This window comes from Erithacus rubecula (genome assembly GCF_903797595.1).
Source record: "Erithacus rubecula genome assembly, chromosome: 4".
NCBI classification, from domain to species: Eukaryota; Metazoa; Chordata; class Aves; order Passeriformes; family Muscicapidae; genus Erithacus; species Erithacus rubecula.
Window position 1 is genome coordinate 63,210,666 of NC_136686.1, and position 16,214 is coordinate 63,226,879.

Sequence of the window (16,214 nt, forward strand, 5' to 3'; positions counted from 1 at the left end):
TTTTTTAATTGTGGCTGCTAAAAATTAATCAGAACAATATTCTTGAAAGAAAAAAATAAAGAAGAAAAAAAGGAGTAGACCTACCTCCCTATCAAAGCCTGCACATGAATTACATCTGGCACAGACAAGACACAGGAGAGGGTTTAATTAAATAAGTTTATTGTCTAACGCTTACATTTGTTACATCGCCGCTGTAAAGTGCGACAAGTTTTCAGCAGGAACTCCCCGTTCCCCTTTTCCCTCCTATGAACTGCTTTAGGAACCAGGCCTCGTTCTTTAGACTCACAAAAGCAAAGTGGACATGAAGTTTCAGTGGCACAGTTTTCACAAGTACATGGTTGAACAGCACTGCTGGGCTGGGCTGCCCTGCCAGGCTGCCCCACAGCAGATCCAGCACAGAACCAGCCCACAGGTGAGATGAGTATCAGCCGCCAGTAAAGGTTTGCTTGCCCACCCTCAGAGCCCAGTGAAAGGTGCCTGGGCGGAGGCACCGCAAAGGAATAAGGAGTGCTGAGTTCAGTGGTGGGGAAATGCAAGTTAAAAAAGTATAAAAAAATTAATGTAAAATACAGATACAAATAAATTTTGTCAGGAAATACTGGCACGTGGCAATCTGAACTCAGGTATTTTTTTCTCCTATTAGGGACAGGGAAATTAATTTAACACTTTACTGCTGTGTGCAAAGACATTTACTGTTCTCCAACTGATACATTTTACCATCCCACTGTAGTGTCTGAACAGCAAGGTAGATGAATTGTTTCCAGCATTACAGGCAACACTAGATAATACTTAAACAAGATAATGTAAACTTTATTCTTAAGGCAGCTGGTACTAATGCTGCACACAGGCATCGCTCAATGCCCATTACAGTAATGGGACATGTAGCACTTGAAAACAAGTAAAAGAAAATAGCATTATTGGACTAAATGACGCATGTTGTCAAAATACTTTCCCTTTCACACAAACCATGAAATATTTGGACATCTAGAAAAATAATGCACCTACTCCTCCAACTTCAGCCTGTTCTTTTACAAATATTTCAAAATACTGATAAATAATAGTGACTGCAAGCAGAATGCCAGTGCCAGAGCCAATGGCTCCTAGAAAGTCAGCCAGCACTGAAAGGGCACCGATGCACAAACCACCAAATGCAGCTGCTGTAGGGATGTATCTGTAAGATAGAAAAATACAGGAAAGAAAAAGGTAATAACCAAGGTATCTTTCTTTTACAAACATGGAAGAGATTCAACTCAAAATCCCTCATTATGTCACTTAAAAAAAAAAAAACAGTACAGGTTAATATCTAATCTGCTGCTATACTTTTGCATAACTAAGAAATGCATCAGCTGAGTTGGAAGAATCTTCCCTTTTGCAGTGGAAACAGGTATCAGATTTTTCTGACACTCTCTGCTCTAGCTGACACTTCCCCATTTCTTGCACTCTTTGCCATCCAGCTAGAAGTCAGCATTTCCTTACCTGTTAAGTTCATGAACCATTGATGTATCTCTGTGGCCTCTCATTACCATTTGCTGTTCTTTGAGTTGCTTGGCAACCTGTAAAAAACATTTTTATGGAACTACTGCAGTGTTTCCCAGTCACTTGATGTTTACTGGGATGAAGTGACCATTCAGTAGCTGGTCAGTTCTAAACCAGAAGCACTGTTTGAAAACAATGAAGATAGAACACCTACATCTTTTGCTGAGGAGCCAGACACTTCGATCCAAGTCTTGGAGAAGAATGCACAGGATCCCAACATAAATATTATATAAACTATTACATGGACAGGATCCTCAAATATTGCACCCATGGATTCTGGAGGGGACAAGTAGTAGCACAGGCCACCAACAGGGTAAGAGCGAGCAGGGCCACCTCCACTGACATCCTGAGAGGGGAAGAAAAAGGCAGTAAATTATTTTTCACAGACTTCCCACATTCCTATCCTGTATTAATGGAGGAATTCCTCTCTGATGTTTGAAACAGCTTATATATATAAATGTTAAAAAGTAAGTATTCCAGTTGGCTAAATACCAAGAATTCACATCAAAGTAAAAATGGAAATAATTCTACGTAGCTAAAATGTGATAAAATACTTACTGCCCACTGTCCCAGTAAGTTCACCAAGAAGTTGCCACTGAATCGAACAGACAACATCTGGGAAATGACATAGAGGTTTGACACCAAGGCAGACTGCAGGATGATGGGAATGTTGGAGGTATAGAACAGCTTGATGGGATAGCTGCTGTACTGCCCACGGTACCGTGCAGACTTGATGGGCAAATCCACTCGGAATCCCTTGGGAAAAACACAAATGCACCAGGGCTCACTTCTGAGACACAAGGTACTCCCAGGATGCCCCAAAGCTGCTCCTGAACATGCAGTTCTTGCTAGATAAACAAGGACTGCAAGGTCTGAGATAGTAAAGCCCAAAGGCTTTCTGTTGCAGCATGGATTACAAATTTTAAGGATGTAAAAGTGTTATTGCTTGGTTGTATTACATTTGTTTCACATAAACATGGTTTCTCATCTGCTAACTGGTACTCCTGTAAAATACATTTTATAGATTAGGGGTTGATAAAAGCCTGTAATGGCTTCCAACTGAACTAGCCAGTTACCAGCAGGCTCTTGTGTAGTAAGACCAGGACCTTTTCTAAGTAGACCCAAGAAAAGCCATATGAACTTGAAAACTTGGTATTTCTTTTATTTTTTTTTTCCAGAACTCACACTCAACAACTTAAAAAAAAAAAAAAATCAAATTTTAGCTGCCCCAGCCCCCAAAATCTCCATATGGATCCTCCTTTAGTGTCCATTTTAGTAGATACTTAGAAACACTAATTAAATGTTTCAAGAAAATTAGGGAAAAACCAGTAAGCTACACACCCCAAAGAAGTTAAGTTCTCCAGCTCTGTACAAAAGTACAAAAGTATTCTTTTCAGTCAAGGATGAATATTAAGAATATTATTGGTGTGATGCAGCCACTGCAGTACCAGAATCCGTTTTATTAAAAATACTCTCACAGTGTGTATGGCATTCAGTGGAATGTGAGATTTCACACTGAGTACAAGGAGGCCTGGCTGCAAAATTTTACAGCATTACTGTCACAGAGGTAACAGTTACTGAAAGGACAACACTGGAACAAAAAGAATTAATTACTCAAAACTAAGATACTTCAGCCACTCTGGCTTAAATCTTCCCATCTTTTCCCAACGACTGCAGTGCCCTTCTACCTCTGCAGAGCTGCTCTGAGGAGCTTTACCTGGAAATAGATGACTACAGCAAACACAAACACTGTAGCAATCAGGTTCATGAGATTGGGCAGATTCTGTCGGTAAAAAGCCTCCCGCAAAGCCCGGACTTTGTCAGTTCGTGTGGCCAGCAGATGGAATAATGCAATCACAGCACCCTCAAACTCTGTTCCTGCATGAAGCAAGAAAGTGAAAGAAAGGTTAATCTCCAAATTAAAAACATTTTTTAAAAAGTATCTTTCTTTTGGAAATAACACAACTACTAAGAATCAAATTCAAATGAAAGCGAACTAAAAACATGGCTCAGGATTTCAAATGAAAGCAGTAAATGAATTAATTTCTTGATGCTGTATCTTAAGGTGCTAATTGTCTCAGAACAACTAGCTGTTGTCAAAGACTGGCTGAGGAATGAAAAGACTGCAGTCTCTGAAGAATCAAACCAGCTTAAAGTAATTCAGAGGCACCAACTACAAAAGCATGGATCACAAACAGCATGTACAGCATTTCCTATCTTGCCTATTTCCGTGGACTGAGTGATGCTAAAACAAGATGATTTCAGTTTGCAAATCCAAAAATTTTCATTCAAGAGGCCTGAAGTCCTGTTTTTACTGCTGCACTTCAAATCAGCAAACTTGTATTAATCTCCATGTAAGTCAGACATTTTCATCTTGGATGTTAGCTGGACAATTGACTTCAGAAGTCAATCAGCACACATTAGAACTTTTTTTTTTAAATGCCATGCAATAAACATCTGATGGTTTATATGCAATATACACCCACTGAAACATGTTGTGACTGACTGAAACAGCACACATACCTCTGCCAGTGTTGATGGTAGTGGGACTGAAAGCTTTCCAGACAATGGTTTCACAGATATTGGTAGCAATAAACAGGGAAATACCAGACCCCAAACCATAACCTTTCTGCAGCAACTCATCTAGCAGCAACACAATCAAACCAGCCACAAACAGCTGTGAGAAAAGAAACAAAACTGAGCAGAAACAAGAATAAATCAAGTCAAGAGTTGTGTTTTAATTCTCTGCTTCAGTATTTTGATATTTCAGTATGTTGGAGTGTAATCATTAAGTCTTTCATCCAAATGTCATTCGTGCAGTGTTTCTGACCTCCCACATACCAAGGCATGCACATCTCACCTGGCAATGCTTTTTCAAAGCAGACACAGCAACAGATTACTCAGTAATAACTTTTTTAAAAAAAAAAAAAAAAAAAAAAAAAGTTTAAGTTTGTGCATTTACTGTTTTGTTCTGCAGAAGAATGTCTCATGCCATTTAGTGAGAATTCCTCACAGCACTGAGGAGTAGCCACTGTTTCCAATTTCTGTATTTTCAATTAAGTGCCACTCCTACCTAAAATACTTTTGATATTAACTATCCCAGCATTCTCCTCCTTTATGGAATATTTAGAATTTCTTGTATCTAGACAGATACAAATAATGATGCTTTGCACATTAAAAAGAAATAAAGTGAAGTTACCCAGATACAGAAAGATTTTTCCTTCCAGCTATACTGTCTCTAATCAGTCTCAGTTACACACAAAATAGCTCTTTACAAACCTGAATTATAATAAGGAGACAAATTCCAGCACCCATTTCAGCAGGATCTCCATACATTCCAGTCATAACATACACAATGGCTTGCCCAATGGTAATAATCATCCCAAATACTAAAACAAGAGAGAAAGCAAATCCTTTTAAAAAGATCTGAAGTCACCTAGAAATCACATATCTAGTATCACTTAGGCAGGCTGCTTTCCCAAATATAAAAATTTAATTTTAATTGGAACACTGCTTACATTTCTGAGCTCCATTGAACAAGGCTCTGTCTTTTGGAGTATCACCAACTTCAATGATCTTTGCTCCTGCCAGCAGCTGCATGATCAAACCTGATGTTACAATGGGTGAAATACCCAATTCCATCAAAGTACCTAGAAAAGAAGAAAAATTAAAACAACTGCCATTCCAGCACCTCTCCTAAAGCATTAGATCTCTTCAAAGGCTCCTGACCTGTAATGAATATTTCTAACAATGCTTCCAATATGTATATTCCTGTACAGGTATGACAAAACAAAGACAGTTATGGCCTCACAAAAGGTTGCTGTATTAAAAGCCGTAATTTTGAAGGCAGCATGGAAAACCCACATAGCTTTTAATTACAAATATTTTTGTGGAACCATGCTAACACTGAAGGCCAATGCACACTGAAGCTCAGCTTTTTTGGCACATCCTCAAGGAACCTTTCCCTGGACAGCATCTTGTCCCTGGTTATTTCTTCTGTAAGTGCTTCAATGTCACATTTTCCAAAAGTTTAATTTTGCAGACCATAAAATATGCTACAGATGCACATTTTCTGAGAACATTGCCCTTGGAATCACTGGATCTAGTTGAGAGTTTAGGATTAAATCAGTTCTTAACAAAACAAAGACTGTCATTAAGCTGCTCTTAACTCTGCCAACTGACTGGCACTGTGTCACTGAGGCACCAACTCCCAATGTACACAATTCAAAGAGGGAAAGCATTAAAGTAATTATTATAACTTGGTTATTTCATACTTGTATCCTGGAGCTTCTATGTTAAATATTACATCACCTGTCATGGAAATCTCTATTCCTTCAGCAGCCAGAAAATTAGGATGTCAAAAACTTTAGCATTCACATCACATCCTCCAATGACTTCTAGTTAGTTGACTTAAGTGAAAACTCACTTTCCCACTCCTGCTTTTTATTGCTTTCAGTCTCTCTAACCTTTTCTTGGCCACTGTTACCATTCTGTTTGGGGACTGGACAACATATTTAGTGTCATACACTGCTAGGGAGACACAAAATTCTGCAAACTCTGTAGTAGAATTTGAAGCAGAGAACTTCTTTTCTGTATTATCCTCACTGGTGTAACAAAATTTGCTATTCCTAAGTAAGCAGTACCTTCACATTAGAGGGTTCCAGTGATTTTCTTACTTCCAGCCAGTTTTCCAAGCTACAGATGAGATCAGTGTCCTCATTTAGAGCCAGGCATGACTGGACACCCATCTTAAGTTTCAGACTTCTAGCATTAGTTTGAATCTTATACATTTAGTTGTGCTCCACTTTACTCTTCTAAAACACATTAGTTTGGTGTTGCTAAAGTTTATACCTAATTACCTCAGCCTTTAGCTTTCCCACCTAGCAAATTACTCACCCATAACTCTGCCAAACTATTATGAAGTTAGCTGACTTGCACAGGTGAGGCATTTCCTAATAAACACCCTCGTACTGCACATTAGTGCAGTTCCTAACTGGAAAGTCAGAAGATTCACTGTCCCATATATTAGAAAGAGACTGCTCTAAAATCCTGAATGGAATAATCCCAAAACTTCTGAATCAATATTAAAATCTCATCTGCATCTCAAAGAAATCCCATTCCTAACACAAGCACTGCTCAAGTACCGATTTTAACTCCATCTGTGTTAAGAACTTTCCAAAGTGTTCCAAGCTGACATCTGGGTGGTGTGGAATTTACCAGCCAAGTGATTTTCTCCTGGTGTGTTTATCCCAAAGGAGTGAGTACCAACCTCTGTTTGATGCAAGAATGACTCGCATCCAATAGAAGGGGTCTGCAGAATCTGATGACATGATTCCAAACAAAGGGATCTGTCAAAGTGCACAACAGCATTAAACAGATACACACAATGAGCAACATTAATACAAAATCTTAACATGTAATCATTCCATTGTTACATTGTTTAATTCTTTTAAAAATTAAATAGGAAGTGTTGACACAATCTTTTTTAATCCTCCAACTGGGGTTTAACTCAGAGGACTAAACTAAGATCTTTCCACAGGAAAAAGCAGAAGCCCCTAGAAAGAAGTTCAAATATCCAAATTCTAGAGACAGAAATATGTTTTGAAATATCCCACATGGAACTGTCAATAATAGACACATTAATATAAAACTTCCAATATTCTGTATATCAATATTGAGGGATTTTGAGGTCTTTAAAACTCTTCCTAATCACCAAAACAGTAGAATAGGAATCCTGGCAATCTTAGAGATCAATTTCTGAAAACTCTAGTCTGGACCATCTGTTTTCCTTATTCAAAACTATAATCTCTCATATAGATGCAGAATTTTAATTATGCATACATCCAGCTGCTAGTAAACCCAGATAAATTACATGTTCTTCTAGCTCTAGTATAATTCCCACTTCCTCCTTCCAAAAAACAGATAGGTACAAGAGCTGGGTTTTAGCCTTTAAACAGTCCTTCAGAGCTGAAAACAAAAATTAATAAACTACTACTCTGCAGTCTGAAATGGCTGCATTAATAACATAAGCTAAAACCCCTGATTCTGAAATGTACAGTTCATTATGAATCTTTCAATCTCTAAAAAGTTTGTATCAAGTAATATATGGATTCTCATTTTCTTCAGTATCCAGACATTCTTTAAAGAAAAACAAAAAAAGCCTCCACTGTTTACAAGACAAACACAGGTTCTAGGAGCACCCACAACTATGAGTAATAAAGATCACATAAATGTTTGCAAAGACAGGCATTTTGGAAAGGTTTCAGCTAACAACTTGACCAGGACCTTCACAAAAAACAAGTTCTAAATATCAACTTAAACATTTCACAAAAACATTTTCCTGCAATCTTTACATTTCATCAGCTTATTGAAGAGGAATTTGATAAAAAGTCACTCAGATTTAGTTTTCACATTTGTGAGAGCTAAAATTAAAATACAGCTATGAACAGAGGGTAAACAATGCATTGAATTGCTCAGTTTGTTTATGCTGCTCTATAATTAATTACCTTGACTGTTTACCCTGCAGCACAATCATCATATGATAGGGCCTTTGTAACAAGAAAAAAATTATGTATTTCTGACTAAATATAAAGCATTAGTTTCTAAAAACATCTATGATCAACACTAAAGACTGTTTCAGAGAACCAGGTTTTTTGAACTGAACTTTCAGTACTTTTAACATAAAAATTGAAACTGGTAGGTCAACATGAAACAGGAATGTCTCATGCTTTCAGGGTACTTTCTATGTACAGAACACACATTTTCTGACCACAGACATCTATACCTACCTGGCAGCACACTAAGAAAATGAAGAGTGTGATGGCTGTCCATAGTACCTTCTCTCTGAACTGGATCTGCAGGGCAGAGTGGAGACACAAACATGTTCACTGGATGCAGAACTTCCACTGCACTCTCACAACAGTACTAAAGGCTGTTACCTTACAGAATTCAATGCAAATATCTAGAACCAGAAAGTATCAATCCTTACTGGAATTTATTTTAGTATGATTTCAGATTTTAGAGAGAGAGACAAAGGTAACTTATGTGGGACTGGCAGACATTTGGTCACCAGACCAATATATTTTATCTACAACATTCTAATACAGTGGGTATTTACAGAAGAGCAATAGCATGGCTAAAATCACAGACTTACCAGAACAAACATGAAAGATCAATGCAAAAAAACTTATCTTCAGTACTTAGTGCTAGAGGCTTCAACAGAAGTTTTACAAGGCTGGAAGTCATGAAACTAAAGCACTATAAAAATTTTAGAGGGATTGAACTGTTGTGAAGACATGTGATTAAAACCAGAAGAACCATGAGCTTTCTACAGCAATTCAAAACATTTAGAATTAAGTTCTTTAAAGGGTGTTAGAGGAAGCTTTAAATTCATCATTATGTTCATGGACATACACCACAAAATGATTTTTAAATATTCTTTGTTTTCCTCCAAAGTATTTTTATTGATGTAGATTACATATTACTTTTAAAAGAATGCTATACCAATGATTACTAGTCATTAATTCATTGAAGAGAATCTCAGAGTCACAGTATTTAAGGTGCCTGTAATTAGTGCCAGGTGCAAGAAGAGAAGAATCACAAGATTTAAATTTGAGCCAGAGGATTACTCAAAGCATGAGACAGAAAGAAATGCACTTGAAGAGAGCAGAGAGAGCTGAGATGCAGGGTTATGTTCAAGTTCCCACCTCTCCTCCAGGGACTGTAAACCTGAGGGTTAAGTGTGTTCACTGCAGACAAGTGTAGGGCAGCTACTAAAACATGACATGAACTAACACGTAAGAGAGACACAGCAGAAATGGTTGGAGCTCTCTGCCTCCAACCACTGAATCTGCCTGTGGAGAAGTAACAAGAAAAAGGATTAGTGCCTGGTTTAATAGGTACTGAACACCCACAAATGAGAATCTACAAACCAATGCAGAAGCAGCACAGGTCCTCAAGCACAAGAAAACCCAGAATGTAGTCTACATCTTTATAAGTGAAACCATGTACTTAGAAGAAAAATAATCCAAGTAATTTAATTTATTTCCTGGTACTGCCTCACTCTTAAAAAAAGAGGACAGATGATAAAAATACTTACAGCACAGAGTTATAAAAAGAAAAATAGTGACAGCAGCAAATAAATCCAAACAATACCCTGTGTTGGACTACGCAGTGCGGACCCACTTTACCAAGTCTGAACTGCACAATTCAGATTTTAAGCACAGTCTTCTAAAACCAAAAATGCTTAACCAAATTATCTCTACAGCCTCCCAGTTAAATTTGGTTTCAGAGGCATTGGTAAAGGTCTAAAACTGCTCTGGTTCTCTCTGTAACTGTGGTGAATAGAAGCACTAGAGGAATTCTGCATCACCCAAATCACAATTATTCACAAGGAAAACAGTCTCTATGAGTAAGAAGACAAAAAAGAAAAAGGAGTCATCCAAATCCATATGCCAGGAATGGCAAAATACAGAGTGGTACCAAAATATTCCAGCCACAAATGCTAACAAGCACAGGGACAGTAAATTTCACCATCTGAAATTGAAATTTTACCATCTGATTCAATTGGACATTTTCTTCCTTTGACATTTTTCTTAAATCATGTGAAAATGAAGGGACTTGAGCATTATCATCTTGGGCTCTGAACAGTGTGTTCTACTTAGCAAATCTGTGCATGAGGGAAATAAGAGCCCATTCTACTAACTACAAAAGTAGCAATCACTTTTGCTAATCAAGTTGGCCAGAACACAAAAGCAGCACTCCCTAGAGACAGAAGAAACTGCTTTCCTCATCAACAAGAATGGCAAAATGATTCAGTGAAAGCCCAACTGAATCAAAACATCATCTTCACTTAACAATCAATACATGTTTAATAAGAATGAATATCTTCTTCTATTTGGTTATCTAAATTTCTTGTCTTGGCCTTAAACCAATCCACAAAAGCCATTACTGGCCATATCTAACTGTGACAGCTTGCAAGAAAACAATAAATTACAGAGAATGAGATTTCATGGAATGACCTAAATCACTTGATAAACTATACAGAAACAAGGAACATGACTGCAAATGGTCAAAGGGCTTTTCAGCCTAGGAAAGATGTTCCCAATTACATTTTCACTTTAAATTTGTACAAAGCTGGCAAGTGGCAGCCATTGTCTAGACAGCGACCTAAATAGCAGTAAAGACAAAGTGACCCAAATAGACAGGACAGGAATCTTGGCACCTCTCTGGGCATCCTTCATCTGCTGATGGACAACAAGGACAGATCAAGCCCCTCTTTCTCTCTGGCAAATAACAACCACCAGTGAGCTTTACAGAAACATCAGTATCTGTAGGTTTGTGTCAGCTTTCCCTTCTCACAAAACAAAAATGGGCTGGCTGCAACCAACTAATCACAGATGTGCCACAAATCAGCACCAAAAGATTACACCAAGGTTCCCCACTGCAGAAACAAAGATGGGCACCTACCAACCAGACCTGCTGCATCCAAGCCTTAGGATGGGGGTCTGGCTCTGGAGATTCCTGCCCTTAAAATGCCTTTGTCTGGCCTAAATAATTTGTTTAGAAACCTGTCCCAAAGCTGAAAGATGCTGGAAAGCAACTAGCAAAGATCCAGGGGGTAAATCCCAGTCTTTTTAAAGAATCAATTCCAGAGGGCTATCATCATAATTTTTTTACTTCTTTAAATTCTTTATCTTTTAATTCTTTTAATTCTTTATCTTCTCCATCCAATTCAGCTATGGTCAGTAGCACAAACACCTCTGCATCCAGTCCTAGCCTTTGGGAACCTCTCATTAACCAAAGAGGATTCTCTGAGATGGTGTCATATTCCCAGTTAAGGTTTCCCTTTTAGAATATAAAAATCAACATTTAGCTCTTAAGGAATTTTCATGGAAGTCATGACAAGTCAATTTGTTACTCTAATTAGACTGTCAATGTGGACAATATGTGCTTGAGTTTTGAAAGCAAAAATGGTGTTTGGTGGGGTTTTTTTTGGACAAGGAAGGTCTCTTTCTGATCTGTAGAAATTACCTAATTTTAATCTAGAAAATATGACAAGAAATGGGAGGAGTTTCAAGGGCTAGAGAGATCAGCTGTAAACAAACTGAGTTCATTGATTTCAGATCAAAGAGAAACATCACATCCAGAAGGTGAACAGAGCAATTACCTGAACTGTACCAGAGATCACTCTCTCACTTCAGAAAGGTCAATCATAGCTATGGGTGTAGTTCCTACTTTGTGGGAAGGGGACAATTAAATTAGTGTTTCCTGATCTACAGAACAATCCTTTTCCAAGAAATATACAAACCAGTTCAAAGCCAAGAGTGGGATCCACAGGAAAACAAAGTATATTAAAACAGATCACATGGAGCTGAAAATAAATAAGCTTAGTCTAGAATTGAGATTTTTTTTTTTAATTAGTTAGCATAACTACTGAAGGGAACAACTTACCAGAAGAGTGCTTAGAATTTATCATCACAGTAATGCTTTATCTTAACATGAGTTTCCCTCTGCTTCAAAGAATGTATTCCACTTTAGAGCCCTCTGTCTGTATCTACATAGGAGCCTGGACTAGAATACCACAATATTCCCTCCTCTGTGAACTAATAAAATTAAGAACATAATGTGATACTCACTTTTCTCTCTGGTTTCTGGATTTCAGGTAGCACTGCACAGAATGGCTTAATAACTTCTAAAAATTTTACTGTTCCAGAAAAACAAACATACACACACACACAAAAGAAGAAAAAATAAAAAGAAGAAAAATATATTAATGAGCATTTACGAATTTATGAAACTTCAAAGAACTTTATTTAGCTATCAAAATTGTCTGAAAACTAATACCCTCTTCTTAAAACAGCTGAAAACAGGGCAAAATGTGAAATAGAATTCTTGTTCTAACCAGATTTGGCACATTCTTTTTTCCACAGCTGGAATAATTTTAGAGAAGTGGTGCTGTATGTATCACCAGCAGTAAAATGAATTGTATTCCATCTAAAAATAAATGACCTAGTATCAGTCTGTGCTAGTTAAACACAGAACAGTACTGACATCAAAAGGCATCCATGCAGAGGTTAGAGTCTTGTGTTTACTGAAGTATTTAGCTGAAAAAATAATTCAAGTGCTAAAATACGTTTAGAAATTATAATTTAAATGAGTGGAACATTTATTCTTATTGGAACTTCAGGGGATTTTATTTTAGCTTTTAATACATCTCTATCCAGTTTCCCCTTTAAAAACACAGAAAAGCTCAACAGTTTGAGCTCTTTTTCCAGGGAAAAAAAAATGAAATCAATTTAGAAAAGGAAAATCAAAGTGTATGTGCTTGGTTGGGAATTTGCCCTCCAAAACTTGAATCAATAAAAACCACCATTGGCTCCTTTTCAAAGGGAATGCATTTATTGCACTGCAGAATGCATTTATTACACTGTAAGCAACATTTTGGTTGTAGTGCCATGCTTACATTTACACTCCGATGTGACATATATCTATTTATTCCAAGCCCTCACACAGCTTGTTGGAAGGAGCACCTCACTCCACAGAGGGCAGGTGGCACAGCTCTGCCCTGAACAAGGTATCAGAGCATCGCGGAATGGGCCAGGCTGGAGGAGCACAGCTCATCTGCTCCGACCTCCATCAGGAACACCCCAGAGCACACAGGGCTGTGAGCAGACAGCTCTAAAATATCTCCAGCGAGGGAGATTCCACAGCCTCTCCGGACAGAAATTCTTCCTCATGTTCAGGTGCAACTTCCTGGGCATCATTTTCTGCCCTTTGCCTCTGGTCCTATTGGATGGCATCACTGAGCAGAGCCTGATCCATCCTCTGACAGCCGCCCTTTAGACACATACACACGTATATACAGGGTATATATGCTACATACGCATATATAGTGTATATAGTACGCATATATATATATATATATATATAGTAGGGCCAGAGTGAAACAGGACACCGCACCAGGAAGCAGAGCCCGGCCTCACGCTGTGCGGGGAGCGGGTGCCCGGCACCCCCGGCCCTGCTGCGGCGGCACCCGGGGCACGGCGCCCATCACCGGCCACGGGCCGCCGGCCGCGTCCTGCCCGCGCTGCCCGGGCCCGCTGTCCCCCCGCCCGGTCCCGGCCCGCTGCCCCGGCGCTGCCGGCACTCACTGCCCATGGCGGTGGCGGCCCGGCCGCGGTCCCAGCGCTGTCACCGCCGCTGTCGCCGCCGTCACGTGACGCGCGCTGCGGACGGGCCGTCCCTCCCCGCCCGGGGGGACAGGGCGGTGCCGCCCTCAGGGAGCGCTCCCCGCGCCCGCGGCCAGGCTCGGGGAGCGGGATCGGCGGCACGGGCGGGGAGCGCTGGCCGCCGCGGCGCGATCGGGCTGAGGGCGGGCAGCGGCCGCGGGCCAGGCCCCGCTCCCGGAGTGCTCCGCGCGGCGCGAGGGGCGGGCGCGGCCCTCACCGCCACTCCTCAGCCCGGCCCGAGCGCGGCAAACTCCCGCCCCTCTCTCGCTCGGGTTCGGCCGCTCTGAGCTGCTGTTGGTACCGCCGGGGAAAAGCACAGCTTGAGCGGTTCGGTACCGACGTGTTTCGTTAACAGCCCAATCCACCCCCAGGGACTGATGGATGTGATATTTTCACGGGGTGAAAGGACATCAGAGCATGTCCAAAGAAGGGCAACAGCTGGGAAAGGATCTGAGGCACAAATTCTGTGAGGATCAGCGGAGGGAGTTGGGATTGTTCACCCTGTAGGAAAGGAGGCTCGGGTAGTTTGATCATTCTCTGTTCTGCCTAACTAGCGACAGGATGAGAGACACGGCCTCAAGCGGCTCCAGGAGAGGTTTAGGCTGGACATTGGCAGGAGTTTCTTCACAGAAAGGGTGGTTCGACATCGGAATGAGCTGCCCAAGGAGGCGGAATCACTGTCCCTGGGGGTATCCAGTGAAAGCCTGGATGTGGCACTGAGCACAATGGTCTGGTTGACAAGGTGATCAGTCATAGGTTGGACTCAGCGGTTTTGGAAGTCTTTTCCAACTTAATTGATTTCGTGATTCTCTGAAGTGAACCTGAAAACCTGAAAACCTATTCCAATATCATCCCACAATCACCAAAACTGGTATCATACCTACGGAGCTCTGCTACAACAACCAGTGGTCTATAAAATTAGGCTCATCAGAATTTACTGCAAGATTTAGATATGACAATTTAAAATAGTATTTATTCTTTCTGAATAACTGATCTGATGCACAAACTTGAATTCTTCTTGGATTAGGCTGTTACTAAAAGAGAGCACAAATATGTGAAGCATTAGGGCTCCTCCAAAACTGTATTTTGGATTGCAGACTGTATTCCCTAAGAAATCCTATTAACCAAGACCTTGCTACAATACCTAAACAACTTTGTTCAGTAGCTTCCCTTTTCTGAAATCACTGAGAGAAGTTTTTTCTTCCAGTTTTATATACTCACAATTTAACAAATACCAATGACCAACTCCATAGCAATTACTTTCAACTAGAGTTCTTGTACAGTCTGACAAATGCCCACAATTAATGCAGCCTGGCAGTGTACTTGTAGATCACAATCTCCAAATAATACCTGGGTTAGTAGCTAAGCTTCAGAAAACTTGTTGTAATCACCCTTCGGTCAGATTTTTAGCCATACTTACCTGAGAAATTCATTAAATTACAGGTTTTGTTAGCAAACCCTCCCATCTAAGTCACTGGCCACTGTTTGGGTGATTGATAAAATGTCCAGGAGGTTTCTTCAGTCCATACTGGCACAGATGCACCACTTCAGATGTGCTGAACAAATGTCTCTATGTCACCCTCTTCATTGACAGAAGCAAAAAATAAAAATGCAGTATTGTTTTATTTGCTAATTCAAAATATTACCATGTCCAGAACTTTTCATCTTCAAAGTCCAGACTGTGTTTTTTAAATCTAAACTAACATCACTTACTAAAATACTTGTTTTAATGTGTTTATTTTCCTGGTGTGTTTTCTTTTTGTGAGTTTTTGCTGCTTTTAATGAACTGCTCAACGTAACAGCTCGTTCCCTCAATGTCTTTACTTTTTTTCCTTCTAGTCTTGCACTTCTCTGAAAATCCTGACACACCACAATGCACAAATGCTGCAACTCTCTTTTTCTAGTTAGCTCCTTGCTATCTAACAGCACATAAAAGGCTCACTTCTTGTGTTAATGCAGAATTTCCTGTCCAAGGACTGAGACCTGCTCTGTTACCCAGGGCCAGGAGCTGAACTGGAGGATCCTTCCACCTCAGGATATTCTATGGTTCAATTCTAATTTCTGCCTTTCTCTTCCCCAAAGCAAAGCAGTCCAGATGGAAAACAGCCTTGTGTGCATCCAGAATTGCTGGGAGAAACAATGTTAGCCCCTCAGTCAGGAAGGGCTTTGCCTTGCTGCTGGGAGCTGTTATCCATCAGGCCAGAGCAGCATTCTGCAGGCACTCTGAGTCAGCTGATGAGGAAAGCTCTGCTCAAGCTCTCCCCTCCTACCCCAGGATCCCTGGGGAGCTCCATGGCACACTGATGGGGCTGGGGCATCGAGCTGAGCAGCACTACAGAAATAGCTTTGTCTCCCACCAGGAGGATCAAACAGGGTCAGAACACTTGAGCATCCTTTATTTGGTTGGATAACCAGACCTGGAGAGTCTGTGGGGGAATGGTGCATAAC

General features: G+C 40.2%; 1 protein-coding gene across 2 annotated transcripts; it reads right to left on the reverse strand.

Annotated features, from left to right (window-relative positions):
- Window positions 1-142: 142 nt before the first annotated feature.
- On the reverse strand, window positions 143-13,828 carry SEC61A2 (SEC61 translocon subunit alpha 2). 2 transcript variants are annotated; one of them, XM_079304933.1, is made up of 12 exons: window positions 13,689-13,828; window positions 12,174-12,241; window positions 8,325-8,390; window positions 6,806-6,884; window positions 5,055-5,186; window positions 4,816-4,925; window positions 4,060-4,213; window positions 3,254-3,414; window positions 2,095-2,292; window positions 1,691-1,882; window positions 1,477-1,553; window positions 143-1,171 (listed from the first exon to the last, which is right to left on the reverse strand). In XM_079304933.1, the coding sequence occupies exons 1-12, from the start codon at window positions 13,693-13,695 to the stop codon at window positions 985-987; spliced, it is 1,431 nt and encodes a 476-aa protein (XP_079161059.1). In that variant the 5' UTR covers window positions 13,696-13,828; the 3' UTR covers window positions 143-984. The 2 variants fall into 2 exon arrangements, with proteins under 2 accessions (XP_079161059.1, XP_079161060.1); XM_079304934.1 differs by lacking the exons at window positions 12,174-12,241; window positions 13,689-13,828 and adding an exon at window positions 9,243-9,260.
- Window positions 13,829-16,214: the final 2,386 nt, after the last annotated feature.